Source organism: Lithobates pipiens, unplaced genomic scaffold, assembly GCF_037356315.1.
Source record: "Lithobates pipiens isolate NorthernLeopardFrog02 unplaced genomic scaffold, aLitPip1_a1.2 Scaffold_30, whole genome shotgun sequence".
NCBI lineage: Eukaryota > Metazoa > Chordata > Amphibia > Anura > Ranidae > Lithobates > Lithobates pipiens.
In genome coordinates, this window is record NW_027507791.1 from 95,868,928 (window position 1) to 95,890,273 (window position 21,346).

Below are 21,346 nucleotides of genomic sequence, written 5' to 3' on the forward strand. Positions count from 1 at the left end.
TCCATATAGTAAAAGAAAATTTATATGCAGATGATCGTGCATTGCCTGGGATAATAGGGTTTTTGTACTAACCGTAATATCCTTTAGCTAAAGTCTGTTGAGCGACATATGAAGTCTTTAACTTTTGGGTTATACTGCTGACCACTAGAGGGTTGGACACTGGCAAACAAAAGCAATGTAGGCCAGCCGAGGATAACCCCAACTACTTGTAGCATGCCACTGTTTTGTGACAAAGCAGAACCAAGAACATGATATAAACACAGCGGTGGAACCTGTATCTCTCAATAGTCTTTATGAAAAGATTTTATGGTAAGCACAAAAATCCTGCTGTCCTTTTGGTCCTCTGAGGGCAAAGGAAGTTTTTTCATTTTCCGGACATCCACAGCAGCCCAACTGAGGGGGGAGCAACAAACCCTGGCTCAGGCTGAAGAAAACCACAGAGAACTGTGGGCTGCCTGTAGTTCAAGAAGCCATCTTAAGGACGAAACTGGCATCAGATGAGGCCACCACAGCTACCTAGTTGAACTTGAACATGTGAACCGAAAGAAAGAGATGGCATCTATGCAGATCTTGGAAGCCGATCCCTGATCCCGAATCCCAAGAAGCACTTGCAGATCTAATGGCATGCACCTTGACAGGAAAGGGTGAATAATGGTCTCTCTGAGCCACCTACAAATGCATGCAAATCCATCTGTGCCACCTATCAGTGCCCATCCAATTCTACATATTGGTGCCTCTTCAGCAGTGCCACCTTATCAGTGCCAACTCCATGCCCATCAGTGCCAACTCATTAGTACAGTTTCATCAGTGCCCATCAGTGAAGGAGAAAACAACATTTTATAACAGAAACAAAGAAAAATATTTTTTCGGTCTTTTTTAGTTTGTTTAGCAAAAAATAAAAACCCCAGAGGTGATCAAATACCACAAAAAGAAAGCTCTAATTTGTGGGAAGAAAATTAAAACAATTTAGTTTGGGTACACTGTTGCATGACCGCGCAGTTGTCATTCAAAGTGTGACAGCGCTGAAAATGGTCCTGGGCAGGAAGGGGGGAATACCCTGTATTGAAGTGGTTAAAGAAAGGCACATTCTGTACCCAAAGGGTAAGCCTGCTTTTAAAGGATAAGTTCACCTTTTGAATATGTTACATGTTCCACCCATTCTAGGGTGGAACATGTAACTTGTTCCAGCATATGCAGCCTTTATCCCTAGCAGAGGGGGGGATTTGCTCCCTGCACCCGCTTTCACAATTTTAAAACAGCGTGGCCGTGTGAGGCTCCCCCCATCTAATGGCTTGCAGTTCTAGGGGTGAGCACAAATAACTGGCTAACGGGGTTAAAAAAAATCTTGCATGACTGGCAAAAACCTCAACCACCCTGGGGACCAGCCACACTTGATGGAGATGAGGAGAATCCCAAGCACAGAACAGAGGGAAGATGCCATGATTCTAGGTAGCAGATGTCATTGCCTTCAGAAGGTGTGCTGTAAGCAATCCCAGAACTGTTAGTAAAAAGGAGTACAGTACATTGGGGAACTCAGTACATTGGGACTGTCCCCCCAAGTCTAGGATCAGACAGGTTGTGACCCCATGCTGGTAAGGCAGCACATAGGCAGGAGTAAGAGGCAAGGCTTCAGGCTCTTACAAAACCCAGTCAGCTAGTAACAGGTGAGGGTCAAATGGCTGGAGGTTACCAACGTCGCTGTGGGTAGGCAGCGGGAATTTATTGAAAATTCAAGCTCTACATGATGCTTTTCAAGTAGCAACAGCAGGGAGATGCTTCCTTGATGCTGTATGATGGGAAAGAAAGAGCGGAGTATACGCATGACATTCCACCCAGTGGATAATGTCAACGTTCAGTGCCATGGAGTTAACACCTTCTTCTGAGGCAAAATCGTTAGAAGCAGGAAATTAAGCGTGTTCAGTTGACTGGCTTACTTACTGAGTAAGTATTTAGAACAGGCAAAGCCAATGGCTTTGGATCTGGAAAGTTCTCAGCTAACGTTTACTAGAATAAAGCCTAGAAAGCACCCTATGCAAAACTCAGTGCAGAAGGTCCTTTCCAGGCTATTTTTGCAAGTCCAGCCACATCTGGAGGAAGTAGTTTAAAAGACTGAGGACACTCACAGTTGAAGAGACAAATTTAATGAAACAAAGCTCTGGCAAAGATATAGAGAAGAGTCTTAATTTAAGAAAATAATTGAAAAGGAAAAAGGCGCTAGCAAAAAAAATGGGTCTTATGACAGCAGAGCTATAAAAAAAAAAAAAATCCATCCTCCTAGAACACTGGCAAAAATCTGAGGCATACTGGTATTGGGAGCAGTTCTACGGGGCTGGCCTACAGTTTTTATTTTTGTTTGCCAGTGTCCAGTCCTCTTATAGGCTGCAGAATAACATAAAAAGGATAAAGACTTTAAGGTTGATTTACTTAACTAGGAGAGTGAAAAATCTGCTGCAGCTGTTCATGATAGCCAATCGGCTTCTAACTTCTGTTGTTTAATTAAGCTTTGACAAAAAACTGAAAGCTGATTGGTTTCTATGCAAAGCTGCACCAGATTTCGCACTCGTCGGTTTTAGTAAATCAGCCCCTCCGTGTCCCTCAACTCTGTGTCCCTCAAAAAATGAGAATGCTTGATTCCAGCTTTAAGGCTCGGTTCACACCTAAACCGGCCACAGATTGTACAGGAGCGCTGTGCATCCCTGTTCTCAGTTTCAGAGGCGAATTAGGGCCAAATCTTTGCCTGAATTGAGCCCTGAAACAAAGCCAAAGACACACAGTGTTTCTGTGCAGTGCGCTCTGCAGCCGCAGAGATATGTGAACCAGCTCCATAGAGAAACCTGCATCAAATTCACATAGGTGTGAACCCAGCCTAAATAAGGTGTTCATAAATGTTCCTTTTTTATATCTCCGTTGGCAGCATATCTAACGCACTAAAATCGGAGAATTCTGCCATAAACAATGAAATGATGTGAATAATGCAGACAAAAATATACATTTGTACATCTTGGAAAGTATATGATGACAATAGCTCCAGCAACACAATGTTACTGTAACACGGTGATAAAACTTAGATGGCAGTCTATATATACCATTACTTACATGGCAGCTTTAGAATGTGAAAATCTAAAGTGCCAGTCCTAGATTTCAAAGAACACATGTATCGAACCTGAATAAAAAAAAAAAAAAAAAAATTCCATGCTTGTGAGTTGGGAGAAAAGACTAATATTCAAGCCATTTTAATGCTAAGCTTTTTATCTTTTCTATGACATCAGGTACTGTATTGAGAGGGTATTTAGGCCACGCAAATTGAACCGCTGTCACCCAAAGGAACTTACTGAATGTGCATTTGATGTGATTACCTCGTCTGTGAATAGCTACTTGCCTACTGCAGAGACTATCTACACAATATATGAGATAATTCAGGAATTCCCAGTGTTACAGGTATGGTTCTCACAGTGGGAGTAGCAAATAACATTGAGTGAAAATACCCATGAGGGCTTGAAGGGGGCCTTACAGTACAATGCAAGGGGTACTATCTAGCCCCATACCTCTGTAAAAATCATGCTGATAGAATGTGCAAAAGATAGCTGCAAAGAAAAATATTAGATTTATACTTCCTTTACTGCCATCTTCTGCATGTGGGGTGTGACCAATCATCTAGGAAGATCCTCGAGAAATACAGACTAGCTCAATACCAATGAGAATCTTTTGCAAGTCTTGGGTGTTTTGAGCTGCCCTGTATTCCCCACAATCTTGCCAGAAGAAGCATAACATCACACTTGCCTAGGTGCCGCAGGCATGAGGTGGGGGTAAGGCAAGTATAAAGTCTTATTCCGCATACACACGACCGGACTTTCCGTCAGAATAAACTCTGACGGTCTTTCCGACGGAGTTCCGACCAAACGGACTTGCCTACACACAATCACACCAAAGTCCGTTTGTTTCTAATGCGATGACGTACGACGGGACTAGAAAAGGAAGTTCAATAGCCAGTAGCCAATAGCTGCCCTTGCGTTGTTTTTTTTCCGTCGGACCAGCATACAGATGAACAGTTCTCCCGATAGGAATTGATTCCGTCGGAAAGATTTAAAACCTGTACTATTTCCAGGTCCGTCCAACGTTTTGAAAAAAAAAAGTCAGCTGAAGCCCACACATGATCGTAATATCCGATGAAATGATTCCGTCTGACCTTTTCTGCCAGAAAGTGCGGTCGTGTGTACGAGGCATAAAAGTTTTCTTTACAAGTACATTTTTACAAGGTGGGGAAGGGTCTGATTTAAGCATCAACATGAAATGTATATGGTTTTTAAGCTTGCAAAATTCATTATGCCTTGTAATAACAGCCTTTCTTTAAAATCTTGGTGCTTCTGTTATACTCCTTTCACACTGGAGGTGGTTTTCAGGCGCTTTAGCACTAAGAATATCGCTTGTAAATCGCCACACTGGAGCGCTGCACTGGCAGGACAGGACACCAAAAAAAGTCCTGTAGGCAGCTTCTTTGAGGCGCTGTAGGAGCGGTGTAAAATGCCTCTGCTCATTGATCTCAATGGTCAGCACCGCTTTGCAGGCGCTTTTAACCCTTTATTTGGCTGCTAGCGGGGGTGAAAAGCACCGCAAGAACAACAGTAAAGCGCCGCTAAAACTAGCGCCGGCAGTGTGAAAGGGCTCTTATATTGATCTTAATTTTACTCTTTTAAGTTCATCTGAAGCAGCTGATATAGAATTATTTTTATAAATCAAATTTATTGTACACTTCAAGGATTATTCATATTATGATATTCTGTTTCTAGATTCTATGTTCCTTTAACATGTATTAGAATCTGTAAAGTATTAATACTCAGTGGGATTAATTCTATGCCTGACCAGCCCTAATTGACGTCATTGAGACTTTCAAAGTACATATCAAATGCTTTGCTCCCCATGCAATGTGCACTTTGATGATGTAGGCTGTGGTAGATTGCTGTATGTAGAATAATGTTCAATATATATTTTTAAATTGCCCGTGTGCAGGAAAGCATGCTGGCATGATAGATAGCAGAACTGCATGTATTCATTGACCTTTTTTTCACACCACCATGTTTTGGAAGAATCCAGTGGTATTTTTAGCCATTTCACCTCCGGAAGGTTTTACCCCCTTCATGACCAGGCTATTTTTTTGCTATTCAGCACTGTGCTACATATAGAGCTTTCTTTTGGTGGTATTTGATCACCACTGGGTTTTTTATTTTTTGCAATATAAATGAAAAAAGATTGAAAGTTTTAGGGAAAAAAAAAACAATATTTTCAACTTTGTCATAAAACATATCCAATAACATCAAAATTTCGTCATAAATTTAGGCCAAAATGTATTTTGCTACATGTCTTTGGTAAAAGAAATACCAATAAGTGTATATTGGTTTGTGTGAAAATGATAGCGTCTACAAACTATAGGATATATATTTGAAAATGGATCAGTTCTGATGTACTGATTGCTTATCTCATTTCTTAAGGCCTTTAAAGGATCAGTTCACTTTTGAGGAGAAAATAATAAAAGTGTCTCCTCATCTATCGGTTCCCATCAATGCTGCATATTCATGCCTCTTCATTGCCTATCAGTGTCACCTTATCAGTGCCCGTCAGTGCAGTCTTATCAGTGAAAGAGAAAACTTACTTACAAAATGTTATAACAAAAACAAAGAAACACTTTTTTTTTCAACATTTTTGGTCTTATTTTATTTGTTTAGCAAAGAATACAAAACCCAGTGGTGATCAAATACCACTAAAAGAAAGCTCTATTTCTGGGACCAAAATTATAAAAAGTTTGTTTGGGTACAGTGTAGCATGACCGCACAATTGCCATTTAAAATGCCACCGTGCTGAAAGCTGAAAATTGGGCTGGGCAGGAAGGGGGGAAAGTCGATAAATATTGAGACAGTTCATATTGCCCCTATATAACCCCTTTTTGGAAAGTAGCCAGTCGGAGGCATTTAGTAAGAAGCACAGTGAGCTTTTGGAAGTTGTCATTTTCTGTTCAAATTTTTTTTTAAATGAACACATTGAATAAAATGTATTTTTTTTTGTTCACAATTTTTTATTTTTTTTTACATACTGTTACCAGTGCAGCGTCATCATATGACTGGTGTGGCGGTGATTAGGGACAAAGACTGGTGACAGTATGTTTAAAAAAATAAATACTTTTTCATTCAAGTTTAAACTATTAAAACTGTACTACCCTGGGGGTGTGATCAGGGATTTTTTTTTTTTTTTTTACATTTTGTTTGTTACCGTGAATATTATTGTAACAGAAAAGTTTTCAACTGTCATAAATGGGTTAACCATTCATGATGGCTGTGATCACTAGTGATCTGTTATTGGCTACAGCTTATCACACATATACAAGATGCTGTGATTGGCCCATGTACTGTGTGATAGCTGTGGGCCAAACACAGATGATATGAATGAATTCATTCATAACAGCTTTGTTGACATTGTGATAATTTAATCGCATATCGATCACATAATTACCAAACCTCAGAGAATCAATATCTGCTGTGCTGCTCGTGGGGGGCGGGTAGGTGTGCTGTGTGCTCCTAAACCCGTTGCAGGCACATCATGTGCCAACCTGCTGCAATATATGTACTGGGTCAGCAAGTGGTTAAAGGGGTTGTAAACCCTCGTGTTTTTTCACCTTAATGCATCCTATGCATTAAGGTGAAAAACTTCTGACACTGACTGCCCCCCATTTTACTCACCTGAGTCCGTTTGTTCCCATGGCGGAGACGTGCTCTTCCTCTCTGCCTGCGGTTCTCGGCTCTTGATTGGATAGATTGATAGCAGTGCAGCCATTGGCTCCCGCTGCTGTCAATCTAGACCAATGACAGGCCGAGTCCGGCATTCTGTGTCTATGCATGCAAATGATGGACTCGGGAGCACTTCAGGGAGAGTGCTTCACCTAGGGGGTTTACCGATGCAAGGAGGAGCCACGAGCGCCGCAGAGGGACCCCAGAAGACGAGTTTCAGGGCCACACTGTGCAAAACAAACTGCACAGTGGAGGGAAGTATGATATGTATGTTTAAAAAAAAAAAGATTTACAGTCACTTTAAGATAGTCTACTTAAGTAGAATACCAGCATAGACTATATGAAAGCAAGTTTTTTTTATTCTTTTGCAAACCATAGCTGCAGCATAGGGTGGTCATACACCATCTAATTCCAGCCCAATATAGTCCATTTCTACACTGGCTGGATGAGGGTTGTACTTTGTAGGGCTTCCCAAGGGCACATTCTTGCACTGGAGGTTGCAACTAAAATCATACAGAAAATGTAATCCATGTCACTCATCAGGAATTTCTATGTTTCTAAGTTTAGCTACCATGCTGGTGCAAGAGAGGCCCAATCAAAAACTTGCATTGGGGGTCATGTAAGAAGACAGGGGGTGACGCAATCCAGCAGAATCTACTTAGGACTGCTGTATCCATTAAGCGGAGACTCATTAAATCCACACGTCTCTGTGGCCCAGTAACTACATTTTATGAGGCTTGACCATAGGCTCTGCCACCAGAAGCTAATGTGTTACCATAACTTTATACAGTCTAGACAGCCATTTTGTGGTATAAACTAGTATAGTGTCATCAGTTTGCAGAGGACCAGTTGCATAACTCAGTGTTCCCAGTGTGCCTAATTCATCAGTGAAACTTGAATCTCTTGTCTTTAAAATGCTTTCCCTTAACCACTGGTAAAGCATGCTTTTAGGAAGCATGCATTGTTGTGTGACAGTTCTAACAGCTCTTTTCATGTTTTATTCCAGGAAAGAAATTACAGTATTCATTTAAATCACACATCCTTATTAAAAGCCATTCTCCTCCACTGTGGTGTGCCAGAAGATAAGCTTATCCAAGTGTACAATATTCTTTATGATGCTATGGTAAGTGCTCAGGTTACCCGATTAAGTTACCCTATGTTACTGGGCTTCATACAATATACCTTATTCACTAAGCTATTACGATCATTATTTACTTTTCTTTTCCACAATTACTGCAAAATCTCAAAGTAGCGATTGTCATGGAAAATAACACGCCATTTATTCACATTGGTAAATTCATGCTTTTTAATGCTAGTGCAAGTAGTCATTCTTCATCTGGTACTTCATAATCTGCACTCTCATGAGTTTTGATTCAGCGCTGTTAAACTGTTCACCTTATGTTAACCTAACGTTGTTTTTTCTTTCTAGATTGAAAAACTCACTAAAAGAGAAGTGGAGGCCAAATTCTGCAACCTTTCTCTCTCTCAGAACAATGTAAGTGAATTTGATATGAAAAATGATCTTCGTGTTTGTGAGGGCAAAACAAACGTGCAGTACATATATGCAAAGCATGCACATTTTCTCATGTTTTACCCCTTTAAAGACCCTGTAAATATAGAAAAAACTATGATCAGCCACAAATGCACTCAGCTCCTAAGTCTCGTGGTCTGAGAGAACACACAACATTTTATGGACTACCGCTCTTACAGTAAAGAACCCTCTACGTAGTTTAAGGTTAAACCTCTTTTCTTCTAATTTTAATGGGTGGCCACAAGTCTTGTTAAACTCCCTTCCACAAAAAAAGTTGTATGCCTATTGTGAGGTCACCAGTACGGTATTTGTAAATTGAAATCTCGTCTCTTCTCCAGAGAGAATAAATTCAGTGCTAATATCCTCCAGTCCCTTTATTAGCTTTGTTCCCATTTGTACTCACTCTATTTCAGGTACATCCTTCCTGAGGACTGGTGTCCAGAACTGGACAGCATACTCTAGGTGCGGCCGGACCAGAGTCTTGTAGAGTGGGAGAATTATCGCTTTATCCCTGGAGTTGATCCCCTTTTTAATACATACCAATATCCTGTTTGCTTTGTTAGCAGCAGCTTGGCATTGCATGCCGTTGCTGAGCCCATCATCTACCCCCAGGTCCTTTTCCATCCTAGATTCCCCCAGAGGTTCTCCCCCCAGTGTATAGATTGCATTCATATTTTTGCCACCCAAATGCATTATTTTACATATTTCTACATTAAAATTTGTCATGTAGTTGCTTACAACTTTTTGGTTCAGATCTTTACTTATATTTAGTTTTTCTTTGATAATATAATACTGTGCTAAATCTGTATATAGAATATACAGCTGCTCACACTACACTTGACAAAGCATTGTGATAACCTATATGGTATAAAAGCAGAGCTCAAATCCTGCAGGAATGCATGGGAATGGCATTCTTATACTTTCTCCACAGCAGGAACACCATTCTCGTTAGCAGCCGCCTCCTGCAGGAGTGCGAGCTGTGGCAGGCTGTGTGGGGGTGGGGGCGGTACGCCCCAGATGCACACATTGGGGGGAGTTGTCATCCCGGCATGTCCGTCCTCCCCTCCCTTGGTCTCCTCCTCAAGCAGGGCTGCGGTAACAAAGTCTCGCCTCCTAGACTCCAGTGATAGGCGGAACACTGATCCAATCCTGGCAAATTGAATCAGTGTGATGTGTATTATAGGAGGCGGGACCTGGAGGAGGAGGACCGAGTAACTGGAGGACGGGTGGCAGGATATTCAAAGCCAAGACCCATCCAGACACTTATGAGTTTGCATTGCTGGTAAGGCTGCATTTGATGAGCATTGAGGAGTGAGGGTCCCGGGGCCTGGTCCCCACTTTGAACAATCAATACAGGCTGCCTAAGCAGAGGGGCCCCCAGGCTGGCACACGGAGCACTCCCGGCCTCACTCCTCTACACAGACAACACGTGTGCGTGGACACCTTGGAGCAGACGGGGCACCACATATCGGCACCTGCATTGAAACAAAGTGCTGAAGAGGGTCCCCCAGAACGCAGAAAGACCCTGCATAGAGACATAGCGCAGAAGAGGCCCCCAGTTATTGCAAATTGTTTCAGAAATTCCGAGAGGGAACCATTATCACACATTGTGGTGTTTTTTTGTTAGTATAGCATACAGGTAAATTATTTTGTTGTTACATCTGTTCCATATTTGTTTAATGCATGTAAATTTTGGAGGTGTCCACGTAAACTTGCACTTTAAAGGCGTGTATGTGTATATTGGGTTTTCCCTCTAGAAACACTCTGCATTTCTGTACACTCTAGCAGTAACCCTTGTCAGCAGCACCTCCTAGGCTTCCTTTACCATTTAGTACAGATTGAGACACTATAGTAGCGATAGGCGTATTGACCTATGAATGTGTTTTTTGCTGTTGCCCAGCTATTTATTAAACAAAAGTTATACTTTAGTGTTTATTTCTTCTTTCAGTTCCAGCTGAATCGACTTTATAAGTTTATTGAGCAGAAAGGAGAGCTCCATGAGCTTGCGGCAACGATGGCCTCTCTGACAAAGCAGAAATTGGGGGTTGGCGTCCTGGCAAAGCAAGGCCTGAAGGACCTAGAGGAGATCATTGGACTAGTTAAGAGGCTGGGCATTAAGTCTCAGGTGAGAATCTACTGAAAATAGGAAATGTTATGAACATATACAGTACTAAATATAAGGGATAGTGTCTAGTTTCAAAAGCATCCTATCATAGCCTTCCTTTACTAATTTGTACTAGAGGAAGGACAGCGTGTATGTTTTTTTTTTTTAATATAGAACCAATCATAATTGAGCGTATACACAACTCTGAAAAAAAAGACTTAAATTATTAGAACTATATTGTCTTATGAAAACTGCCGCCCTTATAGTATTTAGCTTTATTTTGTCTAAGCCCAACTTGAGTGGACGAGAAGTCATCTAAAGTGGAAGGTCATCTAAAGTTTGGCTACTTAGAAGCAAAAAAAAAAATACCTAGAATGACGACTCTTCCTGGCATGTGACGGCTTTGGCGCTTGTCTGTTCAGATACCTAGTCCTGCCTCATGGGGACAGGGACAGAGTCCTCAGCTGCATGTAAGCTCCAGGTTTCTTGGCATTGGGATTCTTGAATAAGCTCAGTACAACTGGTTGAGAATTTAGAAGCCAACTTTTTATTTTTTATTTTGGATAGAGTAGGGAATGGTTAAATTCATCTATGACAGTGATGGCGAACCTTGGCACCCCAGATGTTTTGGAACTACATTTCCCATGATGCTCCGCTACACTGCAGAGTGCATGAGCATCATGGGAAATGTAGTTCCAAAACATCTGGGGTGCCAAGGTTCGCCATCAACTGCTCTATGAAGTTATTCTTTTTATAGCTGTGCTCTGCTGGGGGGAATAGCTATTGCCTTTCTGTCTTGAAGATGGAATAGGAATAAGATGAAATTGCCACAGAATTAAGGGAATTTTCCTCTTAGTTAATTGTTACCCCAGAACATTTATCCCCATTGGAAGTTTACTCCTCTTCTCTTGCTTTCATGACAACAATAACATTTTGAATTACCCTTCGCTTTCTGTCTCGGTGACCATGATCATCAGGAGTGCCATTGCTGACCTGTTTGACTAATTGTCTTACTGATTTTTGACTTTAATCCTTTTCTAAGTCACTGACTCAGAACACATTTGCAATATATAAAACCAGAGCTACTTATCTGCATTCTCTAGTTCTGGGTTAGTGACCCACAAAACTTTGGAGCAAGAGGATCAGCACGGTAGCTAGGCAGCTAGCATTTTCATGAGGTGTCCAGCAAAGGCAGCTTCTTGCGAGCGGGAGCTTTACGATCATTTGGCTGCTGTGACAGCCAGTCACAGGGGTTACATGATCATAGACCCCGCCTCCTGGCATCTGAAACCCCTTAACCACTTTCAGACCGGACCATTTTGCTGGTAAATGACCAGAGGTCTTTTTACACTTTGGCACTGCGCTGCTTTAACTGGTAATTGCGCGGTCATGCAATGTTGTACCCAAACAAAATTTGCGTCCTTTTCTTCCCACAAATAGAGCTTTCTTTTGATGGTATTTGATTGCCTCTGCGATTTTTATTTTTTGCGATATAAACGTAAAAAGACCGCAAATTTTGAAAAAAAATGATATTTTCTACTTTTTGTTATTAGAAAAATCCAATAAACTCAATTTTAGTCATAGATTTAGGCCAAAATGTATTCAGCCACATGTCTTTGGTAAAAAAAAAGTCAATAATTGTATATTTATTGGTTTGCGCAAAAGTTGTCACATCTACAAACTAAGGCACGTTTTCTGGAATTTACACAGCTTTTAGTTTACGACTGCCTATCTCATTTCTTGAGGTGCTAAATTGGCAGGGCAGTACAAAACCCCCCCAAATGACCCCATTTTGGAAAGTAGACCCCCTAAGGAAATTGATAAGAGGCATGTTGAGCCCATTGAATATTTTATTTTTTTGCCTCAAGCGATTGAATAATGACAAAAAAAAATTTTTTTTTTTTTTTTTACACAAAGTTGTCACTAAATGATATATTGCTCACACATGCTATGGGCATATGTGAAATGACACCCCAAAATAAATTCTGCTGCTTCTCCTGAGTACGGGGATGCCACATATGTGGGACTTTTTGGGAGCCTAGCCGCGTACGGGGCCCCGAAAACCAAGCACCGCCTTCAGGCTTTCTAAGGGCGTAAATTTTTGAGTTCACTTCTCACTACCTATTACAGTTTTGAAGGCCATAAAATGCCAAGATGGCACAAAACCCCCACAAATGACCCCATTTTAGAAAGTAGACACCCCAAGCTATTTGCTGAGAGGCATGTTGAGTCCATGGAATATTTTATATTTTGCCACAAGTTGCGGGAAAATTACAAACTTTTTTTTTTTTTTTTTTTTTCACAAAGTTGTCACTAAATGATATATTGCTCACGCATGCCATGGGCATATGTGAAATGACACCCCAAAATAAATTCTGCTGCTTCTCCTGAGTACGGGGATACCACATATGTGGGACTTTTTGGGAGCCTAGCCGCGTACGGGGCCCCGAAAACCAAGCACCGCCTTCAGGCTTTCTAAGGGCGTTACAGTTTTGAAGGCCATAAAATGCCAAGATGGCACAAACCCCCCCCCCAAATGACCCCATTTTGGAAAGTAGACACCCCTAAATTTAGGGGTACACTAGTGAGACTAGGTAATAAATGGCGGGTGCCCTGAAACTATAAAAAAATAACTAACCAACCAGCGTCACCTGTAACAGTTATATGGTGATCACTGGTGAAAGGGTTAACTAGGGGGCAATCAGGGGGCTTTATGCGGTAGTATATGGGGGTCCCTGGCGCTATAAAAAGCTGCGGCGAACCTAAATACCTACCTGCCTAACTAGCGTCACCTGTGACACTAATACAGCGATCAGAAAAACGATCGCTTATTAGGCTGGGTTCACACTGGAGCGATGCGGGAACGCCACGAATGCACGGCGGGTTCCCGCATCGCATGCCTCCCGGCGGCAGTTCACACTGCCCTATGCGAACTGCTGGGAGTGTCAGTGAAATGTTAATGACACCCCCAGATCAGTTCGCATATCGCAGTGCGATCTGCAAACTTGGATCGCATGGTGTGAACACCCATGCGATCCGATTCTGCTGCGGACCAAAAAAAGGGTCCCGTGCGAGTTTGCGGCGGGTGCGACACGAATTCAGCCATACTATCTGTATAGCTGAACTCGAATCGCACAGAGATCGGATGTGATTTGCACTGCAGTGCGGTGCGAATCACATCCGTTCTCATAAACCGCTGCAATGTGAACCCAGCCTTAGTGACACTGGCGACGGGGGGTGATCACGGGGTTAAACCTTTATTGGGGGGGTTAGGGGGGTACCTTAGAACTAAAGGGGGCTAACCCTAACTGCCCTAACAGTTATTAGTCACAAATGACACCCGCCGGGTGATCAGGGGGTTAAACCTTTATTAGGTAATAAATGGCGGGTGCGCTGAAACTATAAAAAAATAACTAACCAACCAGCGTCACCTGTAACAGTTATATGGTGATCACTGGTGAAAGGGTTAACTAGGGGGCAATCAGGGGGCTTTATGCGGTAGTATATGGGGGTCCCTGGCGCTATAAAAAGCTGCGGCGAACCTAAATACCTACCTGCCTAACTAGCGTCACCTGTGACACTAATACGGCGATCAGAAAAATGATCGCTTATTAGGCTGGGTTCACACTGGAGCGATGCGGAAACGCCGCGAATCCGCGGCGGGTTCCCGCATCGCATGCCTCCCGGCGGCAGTTCACACTGCCCTATGCGGACTGCTGGGAGTGTCAGTGAAATGTTCCCGACACCCCCAGATCAGTTCGCATATCGCAGTGCGATCTGCAAACTCGGATCGCATGGTGTGAACACCCATGCGATCCGATTCTGCTGCGGGCCAAAAAAAGGGTCCCGTGCGAATTTGCGGCGGGTGCGGCGGGTGCGGCGAATGGCTGAACTCGAATCGCACAGAGATCGGATGTGATTTGCACTGCAGTGCGGTGCGAATCACATTCGTTCTCATAAACCGCTGCAATGTGAACCCAGCCTTAGTGACACTGGCGACGGGGGGTGATCACGGGGTTAAACCTTTATTGGGGGGGTTAGGGGGGTACATTAGAACTAAAGGGGGCTAACCCTAACTGCCCTAACGGTTATTACAGTCACAAATGACACCAATGCAAAAAAAAATAAAAAAAATAAAATGACATTGGTGTCACTGTGACTGGGGGGCAGGGGTAATTGGGGGGGGTGATCGGGGGGGTGTGAGTGTGCCTGGCATGTTCTACTGTGTGTGTAGAGTGTTGGTGCAACTCACCGATCCGCTCTCCTCCGTGTCGGAACGAAAAATACCGACACGGAGGAGAGAATACATCACTTCCTCTCCTGTGTTTACATTACAGGAGAGGAAGTGATGTCACGGGGGATTCCTATTCGTCGGGAGCGATCGCGTGGGGGTGGCCATGAATGAATGGCTGCCCCCTCGTCCCGGATCGCTCCCGGACGAAAACCGACCGCCGCAGGCACCGGGCGGGGGCCCGATCGGGCCCCCGACCCGCGGGAGGCAAGGGACGTACATGTACGCCAATATGCCTGCCCGTGCCATGCTGTCGACGTACATCGTCGTGCGGCGGTCGGCAACTGGTTAAAGGGCCAGGAGGCGCTGACTCCAAGGGGGTTAATTTTTTCTACCCTATTCCTATTATCTGAACAATCTTGAAGTTTGTAAACTTTGTGAAGATCCCCTCACTTGCTTCCTTAAAGTGATTTTAAAGCTTAGTGCTTTATTTTATTAAAATACCAATGTCCTACCTACCTGCTCTATGCAATGGTTTTGCACAGAGCAGCCCCGGTCCTCCTCTTCTGGGGTCCCCGTCACCACTCTGGGCTTCACTTTTTTTCAACTGCCCCTGAACTCTCCTGTTATCTTATCAGTACATGTACACAGGGTCGATTACAGTCATTTCTAGGCAGTTGAGTTTACAAGCTTTTTTTGGAACGCAAAAAAATGGGTTCAGAAGCTGAGTTTAGCGGGCATTTCAAGAGCTAAACGCAGCTTAATGTGGTAACTCCCATTTATCCACGTATCATTTACAGGCGTTTTGCTTTTGAAAAGGAAAAAAATTGTTTAAAAAATAAATAAAAAAATGCTTCTAAAAGTAAACGCGGCAAAACGGACGTTTTAAACGCGGGTTACTATCTGTTAAGTTAAATTGTTCAAGAGAGGTTGTAAAAACGTCCCGTGTTCATGAAGCCTAAAACATTTACCAAAGCAGCAGCATTATGGTCTTAGTTAAGTTTTTGGTGGATTATTGAAAATGACCAGCATCTTGTGATATGCTGGTTTTTGAAAGTATAGAAAAATGATTGTGGAAAATAAGTAAAAAATAAGTATATAAAAATACTTAAAATATGTATGAAAGTGGAGCTTTCCTTTATCCCGGGGGTCAGCAACCTGTAGTTCGCAGACAGGGTGACTGGTAGATTGCGGTCTGCACTTGCTGACCCACCATGCCAGAGCATCAAACAGAATGCAATGCAGAGGGACTACGTGCAACATTAGAGCTGTAGTAGGGAAAAAGATCCACATAAGCCGATGCCCCCTCTGTAGTGTTGGCTTCTGTCCCATGCGGAGTGATACCAACTCCCCTCTACTACTTATCTTGTCTAGCCATCTCCAGAATGGTGCCAGCAGCAGGAAAAAAGAGATATTCATGTCAGTGTGAAGCAATACACTGGGCATAATAGTATAGGGATGCTTTCACACTGATTTTTTTACCTGTACCACAGGTGCAGTGCAGTGTACCTGCAGCTTTCCTGCGGGTTTGCTGTGCTTTGCCATAGACTTCTATTATATCCTGCGGGTTTAGTGACCTTTCTGAAAGTGCACCAAAACTCTTGAATGCGTAAATTTTGGTGCGCTTTCAAAAAGTGCACCACACCACCTGATTTAAAACTATGATCGCCGTGCAATGTACGCAATTGTGTCACGGTAGTATGGCAATTGGAGGTTCTCCCATGTTGTTCAGGTAGATCTCCACCTCTTTAAGGTTGTCTACTCCTGCTTTATGCCTATGAAAGCTTTTTTTTTAATTTAAAGCAAATCATTATTCAGATAGTATAATAGTATATTCATTTTTTTTTTTACCACCAGCTGGAATTTATGTAGCGATAATTGCTACATTCATTTAGTTATGTTCTGCTCCTCCAACATTTTTGTCTGCTTCTTTTTTTTTTAGGTGGTGGTAAATTCCGGCCTGGTGTACAAGATGCAGCAGCACAGTGGGATTGTATTTCAATTTGTGGCATTCATCAAACGCCGGCAGAGGACCATCCCTGAAATCCTGGCAGCTGGGGGGAGATATGACCATCTGGTAGGTATTGTGTAATGGAGAGATGCGGGGGACTGGGCAGTGAGTACAGCTGGTGAGCAAATAATCCCTTGTCTTTACAAGGTGACATGGAGCACATCATAAAAGCATGTGCTTATTATCATGTGTTTACTCTTCACTGACTTGCCAGCTATGAAGGCCAGTGTTTAGGAAAAGAGGAACAGTGTGTCATTTATTGAATAAAGCTGAACATACATTCCTATTTGTTTTTATTTGGATAAATAACAGAAATATTTGCATAATTTCCATTATATTAATCATTATCAACATTCTCAATTTCCAATGGAGACCCAGACAGCAGAAAAAAAACATGGTGAAGGTAACCCTTCTTTATTCTTTCCATAGCTTACAATAAACAAATCAGTTCCTGCTACTTGCAGATTTTCAGGAAAAATGTGACGTATGGCGTCAACTTCCTCCTTCTGTTATTGGCTGCTGCAGTTTAAAAAAAATCGGCTTCTATTTAAACTCCATAATTCCCCTGTGTGAACCGAGACTTAATCTGCACTCCTCATGCTGTTGCAATTGAAGTGCAATGCTACAAAATATTGAACAAGTGAATAATATAGGTGCACAAATTGGTGAACAAATATTCCTCTGTTAAGGAGACCGCATTCAAATTACACAAATCCAAACAAAGTGTATAACAAACATACCTATAAAAGCACTATGGGCAAAAAGAACAATATCATGCATAAAGTCCCATTGAAGAGCCAAGAGGACAGTGATCTTCAAAGAATTGATTCTACCCACAGCACAGGTACCTGTACACGAGACCTTCTTTCTAAGCTCACAGCACAAAAGTGAACGGCTTCAACTCCACCAGCCCATGCTACATGGGTCAACACAATAATATTTTGACAGAAGAGAAACTGATATACATATGAAGGGGTTGCCTTGTTATATTTGAAAAACTTTTGGGAGACTGGTTTAACACCTCTGACTGGCTCCAATCTCATTGATAACAGATTATCCTCTTAAAGTCAGCTCACCCCCTCTATTATCCGTCACCCTTTAAGCCCCTTCCCAAAAAAGTGACATGTACTAGATTAGAGGTTGACCGATATGGGTTTTTCTCTGGCCGATGCCGATATTTCGAAATCATGGCGGCCGATGGTCGATATATGATGCCGATTTTTTTGGGCCGATATGTTAGGCCGATTTTTTATTTTTTTTTTCCCCTTTTTTTTTTTTTCAAATCCCCCTTCATCTCATAAAATCTAACACACCTTTCCCACTGGGGCGTTTTTCAGGCGCTTTTGTGCTAAAAATAGCGCCTGTAAAACGGCTCCCCTGCAGTCTGTGTGAAAGACAGGGTGCTTTCACACGGAGGAGTGCTTGGCAGGATGTTAAAAAAAAAAGTCCTGCAAGCAGCACGTTTGGAGTGGTGTATACCGCTCCTCCACCACTCCTGCCCATTGATATGAATGGGCACCACTGCCAAAGCACATGCAATGCGATTTGGCAGCGGTGCTTCACGGGCGCATTTAACCTCTTCCTCGGCCACTAGCTGGGTTATATGCGCCCCACTAGCAGCCAAATAGCACCGCTAAAATGATGGTAAAGTGCCCCTAAAACTAACAGTGTTTTACCATCAACGCCTGCCCGCTCCAGTGTGAAAGCAGCCTTCATAAGTGATGCAGAAAATATCTCACATTTATTAAACAAAAAAAACCTCCAATCAGTTCACTTGTATGTATGATTTAGATAAAAAATAAAAAAAACACAAACTATATATTAAATAAAAACAGGTAGTCAAAACTTTGGGGGAAAAAATGGGCTAACTTTACTGTTTTATTTTTTTTTATTTTTTTTTTAATTATTATTGTGTTTTTTTCCCAAAAAAATTGCATTTGAAAGACCGCTGCGCAAATGCCGTGTGACATAAAATATTGCAACAACCGCTATTTTATTCCCTAGGATCTCTGTTAAAAATATATATATAATTTTTGGGGGTTCTAAGTGATTTTCTGGCAGAAAATACAGGATTTTTACTTGTAAGCAACAAGTGTCAGAAAATATTTAGTCTTTAAATGGTTAAACTGAGAACTTCTACACACAGAGTTGAGTTCATTCATTCAGAAGTGTAAACATTGTATCTTTTTGCTCTTTTCTTGGCAGACTGCCCAGAGAGGAAGAAAGTCCCTTCTATGAAGACACAGGCAACTTACACTGACTTCTATTACAGAAGTCTTTTGCAAGAGCTGTAGTAATAAATCGGCCTTTTTATCAGCTCAATCGGCCGATGCCGATTAATTAAAAAACGGCAAATATCGGTCGACCTCTATACTAGATGTTGTGGTAGACTTTCAGCTCCTCTTTGTGATTGCTGTGGTCATATTGGGCTCCTGGAAAGTATGCATAGTTACATAGTTAGGTTGAATAAAGACCCCAATCCATCCAGTTCAACCTGAGTGTCTACATTTGTCCCTATCCCGTTACATTGCACACTCACATTGGTCCCTACCCTCAAGGAGCTCACAATCCAAGGTCCCCATTCATATACTAGGGCCAATTTTGAACAGAAGCCAATTAACCTACCTGCATGTCTTTGTAGTGTGGGAAGAAACCGGAGTACCCGGAGGAAACCCACGCAGGCACAGGGAGAAAATGCAAACTCCAGGCAGGTAGTATCATTGTTGGGATACGAACCAGCGACTCTGCTTACTGCTAGGTGAGAGTGCTAACCACTACACCACTGTGCTGCCCGATCCATATTGATCGCTCTTTAATGGGCAGCACTTATGTAAATGAGCCCTTTCTGTTTTCATGGATTGGCAAAGGGCTAGAAGCGTTTCCAGTTGTAGAAAGTCTGCTAGTTATTGAATGTACAGCTGTTGTTTGGCCAGATATGATCGATGCTTGACATTGTGCTGAAATGTTTAATTATTGCAACTTCTAAAATGCTTATATATTGTCATCTTTTAGATTTCCCAATTCCGTGGGCCTCAGACTGGATCTGCCATTCTACCCTGTGCAGTTGGTGTTAGTATTGCTATAGACAAGATCTCGGCTGCTCTGTCCAATGCTGAGGAAAATGTAAGTCTGGCTCATTCACAATATTGTAGCTTTTTTTTTTTTCTTATTCTGTGGACATCTTACTCTGCTATCTGAATCTCAAAAAACTGTGAAATCTTTTATCAGGCAAACGGGTATCACAGATACCATAAATATTTAAACACAAAGGTGGGATGCTTTGTAAACAATCCTAAAGTGTTTGTTAGCCTAAAAAAAAAAATAGACCCTGTTAGATTTCGTTCCTTTAAAGCATGTTATACAGCACAGCGCTTGTGCTGTGTCATATGGCCCTCTGAAATACCTGGCTGATCCTGCCTGGTTCTGCCCTCCACTCTGTAAACTGACCATGGTGTATCGAGGCTGCTGAGTACTGACACCGTGGTCTGCTTACCTCCGTGATCCGCAGCTCTACTCTGTCCTCTTCCCCCCTCCTTTTTTGCCTGTCAACCCTGTGTCCGTGCCTGCCCCCTCACCCTCTGCTGCTCAAATACTGTTATTTTATTACACCATCCTCTGATTATTAACCACTTCAATACTGGGCACGTATACACCTTCCTGCCCAGACCAATTTTCAGCTTTTAGAGCTGTCGCTGTTTAAATGACAATTGTGTGGTCATGCTACACTGTACCCAAACAACATTTTTATCATTTTTTTTCCCACAAATAGAGCTTTCTTTTGATGGTATTTGAGTACCTCTGGGATTTTTATTTTCTGCTAAACAAATAAAAAAAAGCCACATTTTTTGTTGTTCCTGTTACAAAACATTGTAAGTAAGTTTTTTCTCCTTCACTGATGGGGCTGCACTGATGGGCGCCACTGATGGGCGCCACTGATGGGTGGCACTGATGGATGCAAATCAGTGCCAAACAATTCCTGCCAATCAGTGATGCCCACTGTGGGCACTGATTGGCATCTTGATGGTGTCCCTGGTGGTCCAATGTGGGCATCCTGGGGGTGGGGGGGGGCTGCGCTGATAATCAGCACAGACCCCCCCCCCCTGTCAGAGGAGCAGCTTACCGGCTCTCCTCTACTCACGTCTGTCAGATGCGAGTGAGGAAAGGCCGATCTTCCTGATTGGACACGGCTGATCACATGGTAAAGAGTCTCTGTCAGAGACTCCTTTACCTAGATCAGAGTTGCGGTGTGTCAGACTGACACCGCACCAACGATCGCCACGATGCGAGCCCCTGAGGGCACACAGTGGCTCCATATCCTGGCGACCTCATATGACATCCGATCAGCATATCGCAACCACTTTGCCGAAGTGGAGGGGCTGGTGTTGCAGCTGTAGAAAGACTTCTATAGTCACATGGAAGCCTAGATCCATCCCTGTAAGGATGGCATCCTCCTCTGAGAGTAATATGGCTGTTCAGAGTGAGCCATCAGGGTGGCTGGTGTTGCAGCTGCTCTTAACACTACAGTCCCTGTGTATATTACCATGGGGGGGGTTTTATTCAACCTTTTTAAGCTTGAAGCTAAAGTTTGATGCTTTAATCGCATCCCAGAGTGGGACTAAGCGTAACAGGTCCCTGTCCATTGCTCAGGACCCTCATACTGAGGAACAAGGAGCTAGAGATGACAAATTTCTCT

At 42.7% G+C, this 21,346-nt stretch overlaps 1 protein-coding gene across 2 annotated transcripts in view; it reads left to right on the forward strand.

The window, feature by feature from the left end:
- Nucleotides 1–21,346, forward strand: part of EIF2AK4 (eukaryotic translation initiation factor 2 alpha kinase 4) — a 156,732-nt gene that overhangs the window by 98,282 nt on the left and 37,104 nt on the right. For both annotated transcript variants that reach the window (XM_077464652.1, XM_077464653.1), the window contains exons 25-30: nucleotides 3,270–3,438; nucleotides 7,783–7,899; nucleotides 8,206–8,271; nucleotides 10,256–10,432; nucleotides 16,585–16,719; nucleotides 19,666–19,776. In XM_077464652.1, coding sequence (XP_077320778.1) covers nucleotides 3,270–3,438; nucleotides 7,783–7,899; nucleotides 8,206–8,271; nucleotides 10,256–10,432; nucleotides 16,585–16,719; nucleotides 19,666–19,776 — 775 coding nt within the window. The remainder of the gene's footprint in view (nucleotides 1–3,269; nucleotides 3,439–7,782; nucleotides 7,900–8,205; nucleotides 8,272–10,255; nucleotides 10,433–16,584; nucleotides 16,720–19,665; nucleotides 19,777–21,346) is intronic.